This window comes from Mytilus californianus, unplaced genomic scaffold (assembly GCF_021869535.1).
Source record: "Mytilus californianus isolate M0D057914Y unplaced genomic scaffold, xbMytCali1.0.p SCAF_2, whole genome shotgun sequence".
In the NCBI taxonomy this organism is placed as follows: domain Eukaryota; kingdom Metazoa; phylum Mollusca; class Bivalvia; order Mytilida; family Mytilidae; genus Mytilus; species Mytilus californianus.
Window position 1 is genome coordinate 99,257,658 of NW_026262668.1, and position 14,004 is coordinate 99,271,661.

At 33.4% G+C, this 14,004-nt stretch overlaps 1 protein-coding gene and 1 long non-coding RNA gene across 3 annotated transcripts in view; one reads left to right on the top strand and one right to left on the bottom strand.

Moving 5' to 3' along the window:
• The window catches only part of LOC127730541 (E3 ubiquitin-protein ligase TRIM71-like), a 34,784-nt gene extending 32,588 nt beyond the window's left edge, over positions 1 to 2,196 (bottom strand). The window contains exon 1 of one of the 2 annotated variants that reach the window (XM_052238978.1): positions 2,098 to 2,196. Coding sequence is in view for 1 of the 2 variants with exons in the window: in XM_052238977.1 (XP_052094937.1) it covers positions 2,048 to 2,056 (9 nt within the window). In the remaining variant the exon portion in view is untranslated. The other variant, XM_052238977.1, reaches the window with a different exon arrangement.
• LOC127730563 (uncharacterized) overlaps positions 1 to 14,004 on the top strand; it is a 345,980-nt gene that overhangs the window by 30,895 nt on the left and 301,081 nt on the right. The window lies entirely within an intron of this gene.

Genomic DNA, 14,004 nt, shown 5'->3' on the forward strand with positions numbered 1-14,004 from the left:
ATACACTAACACACAAGTTATGTCTGGAAGTTACAAAAATGCTTATTTTTGGCCCCTTTTTGGCCCCTAATTCCTTTACTGTTGGTACCATAACTACCAAAATCAAACCCAACCTTCCTTTTGTGGTATTGAACCTTGTGGTAAAATTTCATAGAGATCAATTCACTTAAACTAAAGTTAGAGTGCGAAAACCAATGTGTCTTCGGACGACGCAGGACAACGCCAGACGACGACGCCAACGTCATACCAATATACAACCACAAAATTTTTTTGCGGTCGTATAAAAAGTGAGACCCCTGTATTTTTTCTGAAGAAGTAAGTTGTTGACCTTGTTAGGCTCACTAAAACTAATTAGTAGATTTTCATCCACATTTTTGAAAAAAATGGGGCAGGTGGGAGGATTTTATTTTTTTATTTTTATTTCACTCATTTGGTCTTTTGGAAAATGTTGTATGTGCTGTATTTAGACAACTCTACCAAGAAATTTGTTTTGCATGCACACGTATAAAAATTGCGGTTTTTATCCAACGCAATCATAGGTTTGAACGTTGTTTTCAATTTAGACTTGATTATATAAAGAATTCTACATTATTTTTCAATTCTTAAATAAATATTTCTGATTGGCAACCACTGTTCTAAATGTAATTACCGCTTTAGAAACTTATTTTCAGTAAATAACAAAAAGGTGGACAAATGCTCTCTTTTAGACTACCTGCATCCAATTATTTTGCTTTCTAAGCTATGATGTGTAGAGACCATATGCATTGGTATGAAGCACAAGTATTATGAGTACAGAGTGAAATGAAAACTCAAACTGTGTTGGAAATACTAGGGTTGATGCTTTTATCATTCTTATGCAAGGTGCAAATATAATTATACAATTTGTAAAACATGAACTTAACCAAAAAGAAGAAGTTGTTTAATGACTCTATTGAGGTGCTGGGAGACAGAGGGTATTTGCTGTTTGTCAACAAAAAATGACAGCCTTGGGGTAAATCTAATGGCTTTATATAATACATTTTGTATGTTGGCCGACTTTTTGTACTCAATATACGTGCTTGTGTCAATTTCTTTACCAGTCATGTTTTTTGTACCAATGTGTTCCACATTCACAGTCAAAATTTCCTATCACATAGTCATTGTTTAAATAAAAAATATCCACTGTTTTCTAATCACTGAAATTTGTGACATACCGCAATTTGCATTCTTTGGACACTACCTAATACTCATAACTCGAATAATTCATGCCCTTCCCGTAATCAATCTATATTCTCCGAAGATAATTTTGTCATCATAGAATAGCAGAATATGTCAACTTAATTATCTTGGTTAAATATTACTCAGAAGAAATACAAAAACCAAAAATTTCCAACAGGTAGTTTTGAATGAAACAAAATTAACTATGGTTACAGGTAATGGAAATGAACATAATCCGCAAATCATATTTTAATTGGCCTTAGACTTACTGTATTCAGTACATTTGCATATATGAGTTTCGCTGAATGTTGAAGGCCATATGATGACCTATAGTTGCTAGCTTCAATGTCAGTTAGTTTCTGGTGGAGAGTTGTCTCATTGGCAATCACACCACATCTTAATTTTATACATTTTAAAAATCTCGTTTTGTACCTGTGACATATATATATGATATTCATGTATTTGTCCCAAGTTAATACTTTTTGGTTATTAACCATAAGAATAAGCACTGTCAACTAGTTTCATGCAAAAACTAGTCTGTATGGAAAAAACAGGGTATAAACAACCAAGTGCCTGCGTTTTTACTTTCGCTTTCGTTTCTTCAAAGTCCGTAAAAGATTCATTTGAAATAGAACATATTTGTTTCTTTATACATGTATATTTTATAGTGAATAAAATATCGTTATTGCAGTGTTAAATAAAGATACCAATGTCTGAAATATCATTTAACTATTCGACTCTGTCGCATGATCGGGTGATTTTAAAACTTCCATTTCCAGAAATTAGTAATTCCTTCTGAACTTACTGAAGTATACGTACGTACTTAAAACATGTTAAACAACTTAAATACCTGTTCCATTTTTGCCAGGGACTGAAAATGAAGCCACTACTTTTACTTACTAATTCGTTACTTGTGTTGAAAGGTCTCTTATATCTGAAGATAATCTATAAACAAAGTTAATGCTGTGTTGTCATATAACTCTGGTATTTTTTCTGGTCTATATTTAGAATATTACACTATGGGTGTGTTTGGATATCGGCCCATAGGTCATATGTGACCTGTTTTCAACAATAAAGGGAATCTTTAATATTAGCAAGGATTTGTATAGAAGTCTTACTATACGAATCCTTGGTATAAGGCCTGGTGTTAATTTCAGTATATTAAGTTCAGAAATAAATGTATATGGATCATGAGTAACGAGAATAAAAACATTGTTTTTTTGACAGTATTAGCCGCCGTACCAGAGACATATATACACATATATGTCTCTGTACTATATAAATCCTTGGTTAATTACACACATATTACATGATTTTCAACCTTTAGATATTACTTTACACTCAATGAGTACATATGGGTAGAACAAAAAATATCCAATGTGTTTGCTAGCTAAACGCGTTGGTAACCCTTATGGAACTGAATTGTTTGCCGCAAACTTGCAGCAGACTTGCTGCAAGCTTGCGGCAAACAAAAAGTTTGCAGGAACACAGAAAATAGTGTTTGCAGATGTTTGCCGCTAGCTGCAAACTTCCGGCAAACATTGCAGCTTTTTGCTGCAAGCTTGCGGCAAGTTTGCAGAAACATCAATGTTTGCCGTAAGATTGCCAGAAAGTTAAGATAATAAATAATGTTTGCTGCAAGATTGCAGAAAACTTTGACCATTCTATATGTTTGGCAGAACATTGCAAGAATTACACAATATTCACTGGGCATGCCTAGTTGGCACTTCCTGGAAGCTAACAATTTGAAATTGTGTCTAGGTCATGTTGATTGTGTTTGGATAATGCATTTCACATATAAGAGATCAAGGAGGCATTTTGGTTCAATAATATAGGATATTCAATAGGTAATTTTTTAAGTACAAATAATTCATAGAACTGCATGTTTTAATAAAATAATTAATGTCACCATCATACATAATTAAGTAAGCAACTATATATATATATATATGTGTGTGTTTGAAAAACTTTAGCATATATAAGTTTGAATTTTGTAACTGATGTACTGTATCATGTTTATTAAAATTAAGTTCAATTCTGTAATGCAATTATTACCTAGCTTTATACCCAATGCACATTGGAGATTTTTCCTTTTTCATTTCTTAATACAGGTATATGATGTCATTTGAGAATAACCCCTTCCCCTTTTTCAAAACTCAAATGCATATATGTATTTCCTTAAATCTTTAAGTTTGCAAGAATTCTTTCAATGACTGTTTGTATACAGGCAGGAATTCTTTTAAAAATGTTGCTGTGTAATTTGAAAGAGATAAATTGAATGTGTCTACACACATGACATTGGTATATGTATAGTTCCTGCAAGTTTGCCGCAAGTTTGCAACAAACAATTGCCGCAAGCTTGCAGCAAACAATTGCCGCAAGCTTGCGGCAAATCTAATTTGCATAATTATGTTTGCAGCAAGCATGCCGCAACCTTCATTTGCATGGTAAAATGGTTGCGACAAGTTTGCAGCAAATGTTTGCAGCAAGCTTGCGGCAATGTTTGCTGCAAACTTGCGGCAAATGTTTGCCGCAAGGCTTATTTTTCGGTAAGGGAAGGCCTGACTCGGACTAACACATTGAATCATTTGTCTTTTAGTCCCAAGTAAGGCAGGAAAAGTATGTACTTAGAGAGGAACACAATTACTGATTTAAATTTACAAACCAATTGTCTAGTTTGTGTTTTAACACAATCATATCTACTCACGAATATTCATATTATCATATAAGATATACATTTTGAGTGGTTGTTATCATTACTGCGAAAGAAATGACACTTTTCCACAGATTCACTTGAAGGTTACCTGTCGATTTAAACTTTTGAAAGTTCTTGAAAATGCATGTACAAATACTGATAATGACATATACTGGCAGAGCAAGGGATAATGATTTAAATATTATGTCAATACACTACTGAAGTACAAACTAAGTTTTCATTATATGAGTACATGTATTGTGAATACATGTAGGTATATGATTTTTTGTGCATATTCTTTACACATTTGCACACGATTCCTTGATTCCAGTTATTCCCTTTTTGTAAATCTTTCTATGATTTTATAATAATAAATGTCTTAAAGTGTTATTACAAATTATTCCATACACGATCGAATTATTTTCACAGCAAAATAAAAAATCCTTTGCGTATGCCGAAAATATATATACGGCATGGTGAATGTTTAACAAATATCTGGTACTGGAAAAACATCAGTAAGGCAGGGTAATCCGTAATATGTGTGTAATTCAGGTTTCAGACAGGGTATATAATGTGATATTCCCGGCTTAGGGTTTATATCGTCCTCGGTCAATATAATCCGAACAGGTCCCTATATAACGTATTGACCTCGTCAAAAGTCCATAATTGACTGATAAATATACCCTGTCTGAGACCTGAATAACATATATTCCATATTGGTATTATTTTAGTACGTTTTCTCTTTATGAATTGGATTTTGATAAGGGGACTTTCCGTTTTGTTGAATTTTCCTTGGAGTTCAGTATTTTTGTTATTTTACTTTTTTGCACTTAATAATATATAAATGTTTGTTACAACCCCTTCATCAAACAAAACAAGATGCCAGGTGACCATTTACCTAGCCTTTATGATTATAAACAAGCCAATTGTCTTTTATCAATACTAATTAAGTAGCCAGGAACATAACGAAGATGTAAATCTTAGTATTCAGGTCATAAATTGAAGGGGCGGATCCAGCCATTTTTAACCAGGATAAAAAGGGGGGTCCAACTATATGTCCCCATTCAAAAGCATTGTTGTTAAAAAAGTAAAAAAGTGGGAGTCCCCCCCCCCCCCCACCCCCACCCCCTCCCTGGTTCCGCCACTATAATTGACATCCAATAAACTTATGATATAGATCATGTACCTCACAGTATTAAATGACAATTCGTAGTTACTATTTATCCTGATGCATTTTTAGATTGAACTTCAGAACGTTCTTGTGCTCCTATACTCGTATGCACAAAGACGTTAAATCTTCGTATTATTTTAATGTATAGTTGCATGATAAAAATATATTATTCATCGTTTTATTATCAAATCATTACGATACATGGTTTAATTTGGATGCCGTGACGACCAGAATTCTCATGTTAAGTTAATGTGAGTTCCGTAGATCGGAGAACAACCATCAAGTTGAGCCAGGAAAAAGTTGAGCCGTAAGTGGCTCTTTAATAGTGCATTTTTAGTTGGTCTGGAATGGCTAATCATGATATAGGGTTTCTTTTTTCAAAGAATTGGACACCCAAATGACAGGTTTATCTAATACAATTGAGACACCGTGGATAGCCCAAATAATTCTTTCGTACGACAAAATTCCCTCTCATGAAATTTAAGGAATGGATAAGAAATATAGGAAAATATTCATTATTGATAAATATTTCTCAAGGTAGGGTAACATTAATAGCCTACCAAACAAGCTCTGGGTGCGTAAACGGTTATTTTTTTGCAAAGGTTTTTGTAAGGGTTTTCACAGTATAATTTGATTAAGAAACTTGCATACAATGGAAGCAAGACAGTTCAGTTCGGTTCAGTTTCTTGTATATTCCTCCACTAATTGTGGAGCACTACCCATAGGGTATAATTGTAGCAACTATATAAACCTTAGAACATAAGGAAACATTTAATTATGTACAGATGACTGAATTTAGGCAATTATATTTACTAAATAATTAATATTATAATTAATTCATAGGATTGTCATCATAAAATTTTAAAATTATATTCATAATGTGCTGAGATGTAAGAACAAGTTAAGTAAGAACTGGATATATTTACAAATAAGAATTTAGAATTTAAGTGGTCTTAAATTAAACTTACTTATAATTGTTAGTTAAAGGTGCTATACGTAATCAGAATTTATAATGAAAAGGTTATTTTATAAGACTTATGTAAAAGGGTTGGGGTTTAGAATAATTCAACATATATACACAAGTTTTCCTTCACAGTTTAAAATTACCTTATTTGGGATCTTGTCATTATTCTTTAAAGGTACTTGATATCTTAAAACTTTGCCAAAAACTAATTAATTTAGGTCCTAATAAGTCATAAAATAGTAAGATGGTAAAGTAGGGAACTATTTTATTTTAAAAAAGTTTACTTATACCGTACTTGTGTTCAAGTTTTTTATCCTTTCTGTGCACAGCATGTGCATCTCATAGCACATATTTCTAGCCAGAGTTTCAATGTTTTCATACACAGTTGAGTACTTGTTAGTACAGTCCATTATGAGCTGCAGTAAATTCCCTTGTCGTATGATCTTCTTGTATGTTGATGTATCAATTTCATCCATTGTCTGTTCGATTTTTGAGCAATATTTAGATCTTATTTGCTCCAATTCTTTGCAGCGTAGAATAAAATGTTCTAGATCTTCATTTTCCTGCATGTTCACAGATTGTACATATCGGGTCAACTTTCGGATCGAACTTAGCTCTTTTGGCTTGGAATATGTACGTTTGAGTACTTATTCTTGCTTTTATTTCTCCTGCCTTTACATCTTTACTATTATTTTTTTACGCTTTTGCATATATTGTGAGCTTCATTTAATGGATTGTTCTGTATCTCTATGTATTTAAGTGATGTTTTTTCCATTTTTTCATAATGACATTCATTTTTCCAGTTTTCCTTGATCTTTATTCCTACTAGTCTTTTCCCCATTCGATTTGTATTTTGATGGAGTTTTTTTCCACTCTGTTGATAAAGTCTTTTCCTCTTTGGTCTGAAAATGCTATTTGTCGGCGCAGAATTTCACATTCTATGGTTCCTGAATTTCGAACAATATTCATGATGAAGGTAAGTAGATTTTTGCCTAATGTGATGGCAATAGGTTATGCTCCTACCAGGGTATAGACAGCCATATTTGCTGTATTATTTGGAAGCCCTTGAATTTGTCGGAGGATTTTTCTCTCTGCCAGTTCTATCATATCCTTTTCTTTTGCAAGCAAGTTTATCACTTCAAGTCCTAGATGCTTCTTGGTACTGCATATGTTCTCCATATAGCTTGTATGCGACCATGGGTGAGAATCCCCTTCTGACATGTAAACCAGCTCCGTGAAGGCTGTATATTATTGCCCTGCCGGTTCTTATTCTTTCTGAGTGGGTGCAGGGCCTTGTATATCACCAACACATGCTCAAAGTCCACTTTTTAAAATGCTATCCAGTATGACGTTGTTGTAGCATTTATATAGCGTAGTAGATAGTTTTGCACCTTGTTGAATTCCTTGTAACACCATTACATCTTCTGTACATTGACCTTCCCATTTAACCTTAATGCTCATGCCTTTATACAAGTTTCTCAGTAGTATACGGAGTTTTCCTTTTATTCCATAATGGTACAGCTTATTGAATAGTATTTCATGGTTTAGTTTGTCAAATGCTTTTTCTGCATCATAAGTTATTAAAATCATCAGTATCTTTAATTTCTTACTTTCTTCGATTGCTTCTGATGTGAGGAAAGCTGCGCATAGTGATGACACTCCTTCTGTAAAACCTCTTTGCAAGGAGTTTTGTATGTTGTTAAATACAGAGTCAACTCTATCCTTCAGTATACTTTGTAATATTTTTGCAAAGGTTTTAGTCACAGTTATTCCTCTATAGCTAGATGGTAATGTTTTGTCTTTTTCTTTCTTTAGGATTGGTGTAAGAATCCCTGTCTTTAGGAAGATTGGTACATCCAGATATGTTAAAATTAAATTTAGCAAATGTACTATTAAGGGAGTTAACTCATCCATCCCATATTTGTAGTGTTCTGTCGAAATTCCATCCTTATCCGGTGCTTTTCCTGCTTTAAGTTTTTCTATAGCTTTATTAACCTCCTTTACATTGACATGATCAATGCCTTGACATTTTTCCCTTTCTATGGATTCTATTATGTTGTTTTGTATTCCTACAAGCTCTAGCTTTTCAGTGTCAAAATTTTCCTCTAATGTTGGCGTTGCTAGTTGTTGGAAATGTTCTTGCCAAATGTTCATCATGCTTGGTCCATCTTCTGCAGTCTTTTCATTCAGTTTCAGTATCTTGGTGTTAGTAAGTGGTGTTTTTCTTTGCATGTTGATAAGCTTGTAAAAAAGTTTTGTGTCTGCATTTGAAGCTTTCATAATTTTTCCCGCTGTTGATTCTCTCTGAGAGGCATAAGCTTGTCTTTGTGCTTTTCGAAGTATTCTTTTTGCAGCTGTCATTTTGATTTTGAGATCGTTACTTCTTTCTTGAGGTGCTCCATGTTGCCATACTTTATATGCATTTTTTGATTGCTTTGATGCCTTTTCTATTTGTTCATTCCATATCGCCTTTCCCTTTGATTTGATTTTGATTTTTCTTCTATACTTTGGGATTGCCGCTTCTCCGGCTTTATGTAGCAATTTTTCTAGATTTCTTATATCTTGCTCAATGATTCCTGTTGATTTTTGCATGAGGTTTGGTAGATCTTTATTGATGATTTTCCATGTAAATTTGATGGTCACAGTCAGTCCATTTAGGTTTTGCAATGATAGCTGTTGCTTTTTCCCTGACTTTTTTCAGTTGGCTATTCAGTGTCAGAATAACATGTACATGGTCCGAGGTATTTTCTGGGTCAGTATCAAGGACATCAATTTGTCTTATTTTATTTATCATTTCCGAGTTACTTTTGAAGAGGAAGTAATCAATTTGTCCTTTCGATTTACCATTCTGGTGATAAAATGTTTCTTTTAATGGGCATTTCTCCGTATTTCCTATACATTTTTATTTGCAGAAAGTCTGTAGAATTTTATCATGAGGTGTAGAGCTTCTATGGAGTGACCCGTTCATGTCTCCACATACCATAATTTCGTGTGTATCTTTATATTTCTCTATCATTTCATCAATTTGAGCCAAAGTGTCTTTGAGACAACTCGCCCCGCTGCCAAATTGTCCCACTTTTCAACCTGCTCCCCCCACTTATGAAAAAGGGTTAGTTTAGTCCCACCAACTCGCTCCATTTGTGAAAAGGATAAAATCCCGAATGAAGGTCTGCCAATTCGCCCCAACAGGTGTTCATTAGTCTAGTAATGGACTTCTGGCCCCATTTATGAAAAATAGTAAAATCCCGATGAATTTAGTCCAGCCAACTCGCCCCACTTATGAAAAAGAGTCTAATCTACACAATCAGTGTTTTACAGTTACAATAGTCAATGGTCAATAACATATTACGTCACAAAAATGCTGATACTTTCTTCTTTCTGCTTTGTTTCAACCAAAAGAAAAGAATTAAAAGAAACAAGAGGCATTCTAAGGTTTTCATCAGTATTCATTTCATTCTTAAATGGGGCGAGTTGGTAGGCCTTAATTCAGCACGGTTTAATTCTTTTTTTTTTCATTAGTGGGGCGAGAAGTCCTTGATGCAGTAAAATTTTATTCATTTTTTTTATAAGTGGAGCTGGAAACAGCATATCTATATATGTCAATATATATGTTCCTGAGTGGAGCGAGTAGGCAGACCTTTACTAAGTTCATCGGGATTTTATCATTTTTCATAAGTGGGGTGAGTTGGTAGGACTTAATTCATCGGGATTTTACTATTTTTCACAACGGAGGGGGCGAGCTCGGGGGCGAGTAAGTAAAAAGTGGGTCGAGTTGGTGAAAAAGTGTGGTGATTTAGTGTGGGGCAATTTGGCAGTGGGGCGAGTTGTTATTCATTTATCTGCACATAAGTTTATATATGTTTCCTTATGTTTTAAGGTGTATATAGTTGCTACAATTATACCCTATGGGTAGTGCTCCACAATTAATTGAGGAATATACAAGAAACTGAACATGGATTCACTACAATAAGTTATATTTTGCGGTTTTTTATGCTGTTATCGAATAGAGAGGATAAGTTATGATACAAGCTTGAATATTTTTTTTAATAAAATTAATTGTTACAAAATTTGAAGAAGCTTGTTTTTCAGTATTTAATTGAGAGCAAATATGGTAAAATCCAAAAGAGCTGATAATGTAACTTGTTTTGTCATGATTTTGTCACTCTGTGTTCATTTTATGAGTTTTGATTTTCCCTTAAGTATCCTTCGTCTTCTTTTTTTTCCAAGTTTCCATCTAGGACTAATGCATTTATCAATTAGTCATAGGTTTCCATTCGAAATTCTCATCATAGCTATAGACAACCTCAGGCGTATATCCAAACACACCTTCTTTTGACCTTTTTACGGAAAAACAATCACTTGCTTACTTATTATTACTAAATGTTTATTTTGTGATAATTTCTCCACAATGCAACAATATTGTAACTTAAATTCTGATTTCGACTATTAATCATGATGAAAACACACTGAAACGAAGGAAAAAGTAATTCGTGACAATTTTCGCTTCCCTTACCGACACTGACTTACAATTTCTATCTGTGCACAACATCCTGCATTTCTTGTCTGTGCTTGTGTTGATGTAAATTTATATTTTAACAAATTTTAATCGTAAAAAATGGATTGTAGGTTATCAATTATGATACAATAACTGTCAACCCAACTATTTATATCTATTGAATTAGCTAAATCAGGGTTTATGTGTCCCGAATTCAGCATTGGTTTGCAGAAATCAATGTAGTATGCACTACCTGCCACATAGGCAGTTTCTTGAAACACAGCAGCTCTTCATTTCTTCGTCTGTAGTTTAACAGTAGTCTTCAAAACAACCTGGTAATTGAAAAGATCTGGATGCTTTGCCCTATACATGAATTAAATTCAGTCCACACTCTCTTCAGTCTCTGTTAAAAAAATTTAAAAGTATGCAACTTTATATAACAAAAGGTACATTTGTACCCATCTCACATTTTGAGAAATGACACTCAGTCACTAACTTTCACTGTATTTAGAAAACCTGGTCATCCATCCCACAGAAATGTTTTGGTTTGTAAATCTGCCTAGCATTGTATCTACAAAACGGTGTACAAATGTATGACACAGTTACCTAAACCTTTGTTGTTGGAATCAGTCGTAGCAGGCCTTCCACATGTTCCAAGTACAAATGTAGGTCAACCCTAAATCATTACTTCATCTCACAGCAAAATGACAATGTTCACCCACAGGAACTAATTAATTATAAAAATCATTTCCCAAAAATTTAAAGGTTTATACAGACATGCCAGAGACATCATATATATACTAAAATGCTGTCTTTTAGACCCCTCTACCAAGAAATTTGTTTTGCATGCGCACGTATAAAAATTGCGGCTTTTATCCAACGCAATCACAGGTTTGAACGTTGTTTTCAATTTAGACTTGTTTATATTTTTCATTGGGCTTGTATTATATTTGCCTTTCAGGTTTATATGATCTGTTTATCCTATTTCGACTCTTCAAAATTCAAGAGTCTATCCTAAATTGAGGTAAATTATATGGCCTTCCAAATACCGTTTCGATTTCTAGCATCACTAAAGAGACATTAAGTGTCGAAATCCGGTTTTGGTGTACTAATTTTTGCACCTTTTGTTTGCGGTATACCATCTTTTCCACAAGTTTATTGTTTTCTGTTAGGTATTAAATTAATAGTTGAGATCCATTTTGTTACATCTGGTGATCCGTTTATTTGGCAATCGCCAGTGGCAGTCAGCAGGGTTTAAATACATCCGTTGTTCGACCTGCTAGTCAAATACGTTTTTGGTCTTATGGAAAATGTTGTTTGTGCTGTATTTAGCAGTCAGGGGTACTACTTAAACAAGTGATTTAAGAATCACTTCTTCAAGTGATTTTGGCTGTGAAATATTAAAATTTTTCACAAAAATAGACACAGACTTTTTAAAATCACTGAAACAAGCTTAAGTAATTTGAGAAGTTAAAATGTAATCACTTCAATAAGTACTAGTGTTTATAACATTTTCTTGATATTTTTCCCACAAGGTTGATATTTTTATTGGTAAAAAGACAAGAATTCCATTGAAAAATCAACTATGTACATGCAGAAAATTGTCTTTTGCTTGATAAGCCTGTCAGTTTTTACAGTTTATTTAAAATATGCAAAAACTGGAATACTTTGTTGATCAGGACATAACCTTGAAGTACTAGATCATTCTAACTCTAAAGAAAACCAATCAGGTTACCTAATATTGTTGACCTTTTCTGATAGTAAGAGTAGTTAATGAATATTTGATTACAGAAAAATTCTCAAGGGTACTTTTAAAAGCTTTAGGGTACTAACTTACTGCCCAAGCACACGGGTGAAATTAATATACAAAGAAAAAGGGATTATTGATCTATGTAGGAAAATTATAGAGAAGTTTGTCAAAATATAGAAAATCAATGAAATTAGCATTTGAAGATCAAAGGAATCACCAAAATCACTTAAATAGGTGATTACTGAATTTATGAAATCACTGAAATAGGTGATAATGAAATCACTTGTTTAAGTAGTACCCCTGACTGTTTAGACCCCTCTACCAAGAAATTTGTTTTGCTTGCACACATATAAAAATTGCAGTTTTTATCCAACACAATCATATAGGTTTGAAAGTTTTTTCAATTTAGACTTGTTTATATTTTTTCGTTTGGTCTTGTATTATATTTGCTTTTCTGGTTTATATGATCCGTTCATCCCATTTCGACTCTTCAAAATTCAAGAGTCTATCCTAAATTGAGGTAAATTATATGGCTTTCCAAATACCGTATAGATTTCTAGCATCACTGAAGAGACATTAATTGTCGAAATCCAGATATGGTGTACTAATTTTTGCACCTTTTGTTTGCGGTATACCATCTTTTCTGCAAGTTTATTGTTTTCTGTTTGGTATTAAATTAATAGTTGAGATCCATTTAGTTACATCTGGTGATCCATTTATTTGGCAATCGACAATGGCAGTCAGCAGGGTTTAAGAACGTCCGTTGTTCGACCTACTAGTCAAATGCGTTTTGTTAAAATATACTTTTTCACTTTTTTGGTCTTTTGGAAAATGTTGTTTGTGTGTTTGTTTAGACCCCTCTATCAGGAAATTTGTTTTGCATGCACATGTATAAAAATTGGGGTTTTTATCCAATGCAATCATAGGTTTGAACGTTGTTTTCAATTTAGTTATTTTTCACTTATCGACGGAAATGAAATGAAATTAGGGTTGGTCGTGTAACTGTAAACAAACATATCAAGTACTTTCAAAGCGGTTTGTGTTTATAACAGGCCAACAAAGAAACCAACAACGTGGTGGTAGTATGCCATAAATACTACATGGACATTCTTAAGAATGAAATTTTAAATTCTTCTACATATAAGTCTGTGCGCTCCACAGAGAGTCATATAGTAAATAAACATATCACAACCACAGCACAGCTTAAGACCTCTTCTAAACATTTGAAGGTCCCTGCTATGTATTGTTTTCCCTAAACTACAAGAAAAAACAGATAAATATTGTTTCATCTCGGCCTCTAGTAAGTGTATTACAACTAATCTTTCTTCAACGGGGGATAAACCAATTCCTTAACTGCTATCAAAGAACGTCTTCCATTTTAATAAGATTAACTTGAGTAAAGTCATGATTTCTAACATTGCTTTTCATTTAAAAATACAGTTATGATTTTAGGTATAGATCTGTCATCTGTAAAATCTGTGTTATACAGTGGTCCTCTACATGCATATCCTTTTCATATACACACATGTATGGTCTTCATCTTATGAATAGAGTTTCCTTGAAATTTTCGCTGTCGTTTTATTTTCGTGTTTCAATTCTTACTGCGAAAATAAAACTGTAGCGAAAATTTCCCTGTTTACAGTATCTTTGCATTGCACAAGGTCATGTTTTCTCTGACTGTTTATGACGTCTTTACTGTAAATCCATTGGATGTTTACAAGTTTTTTTGGCC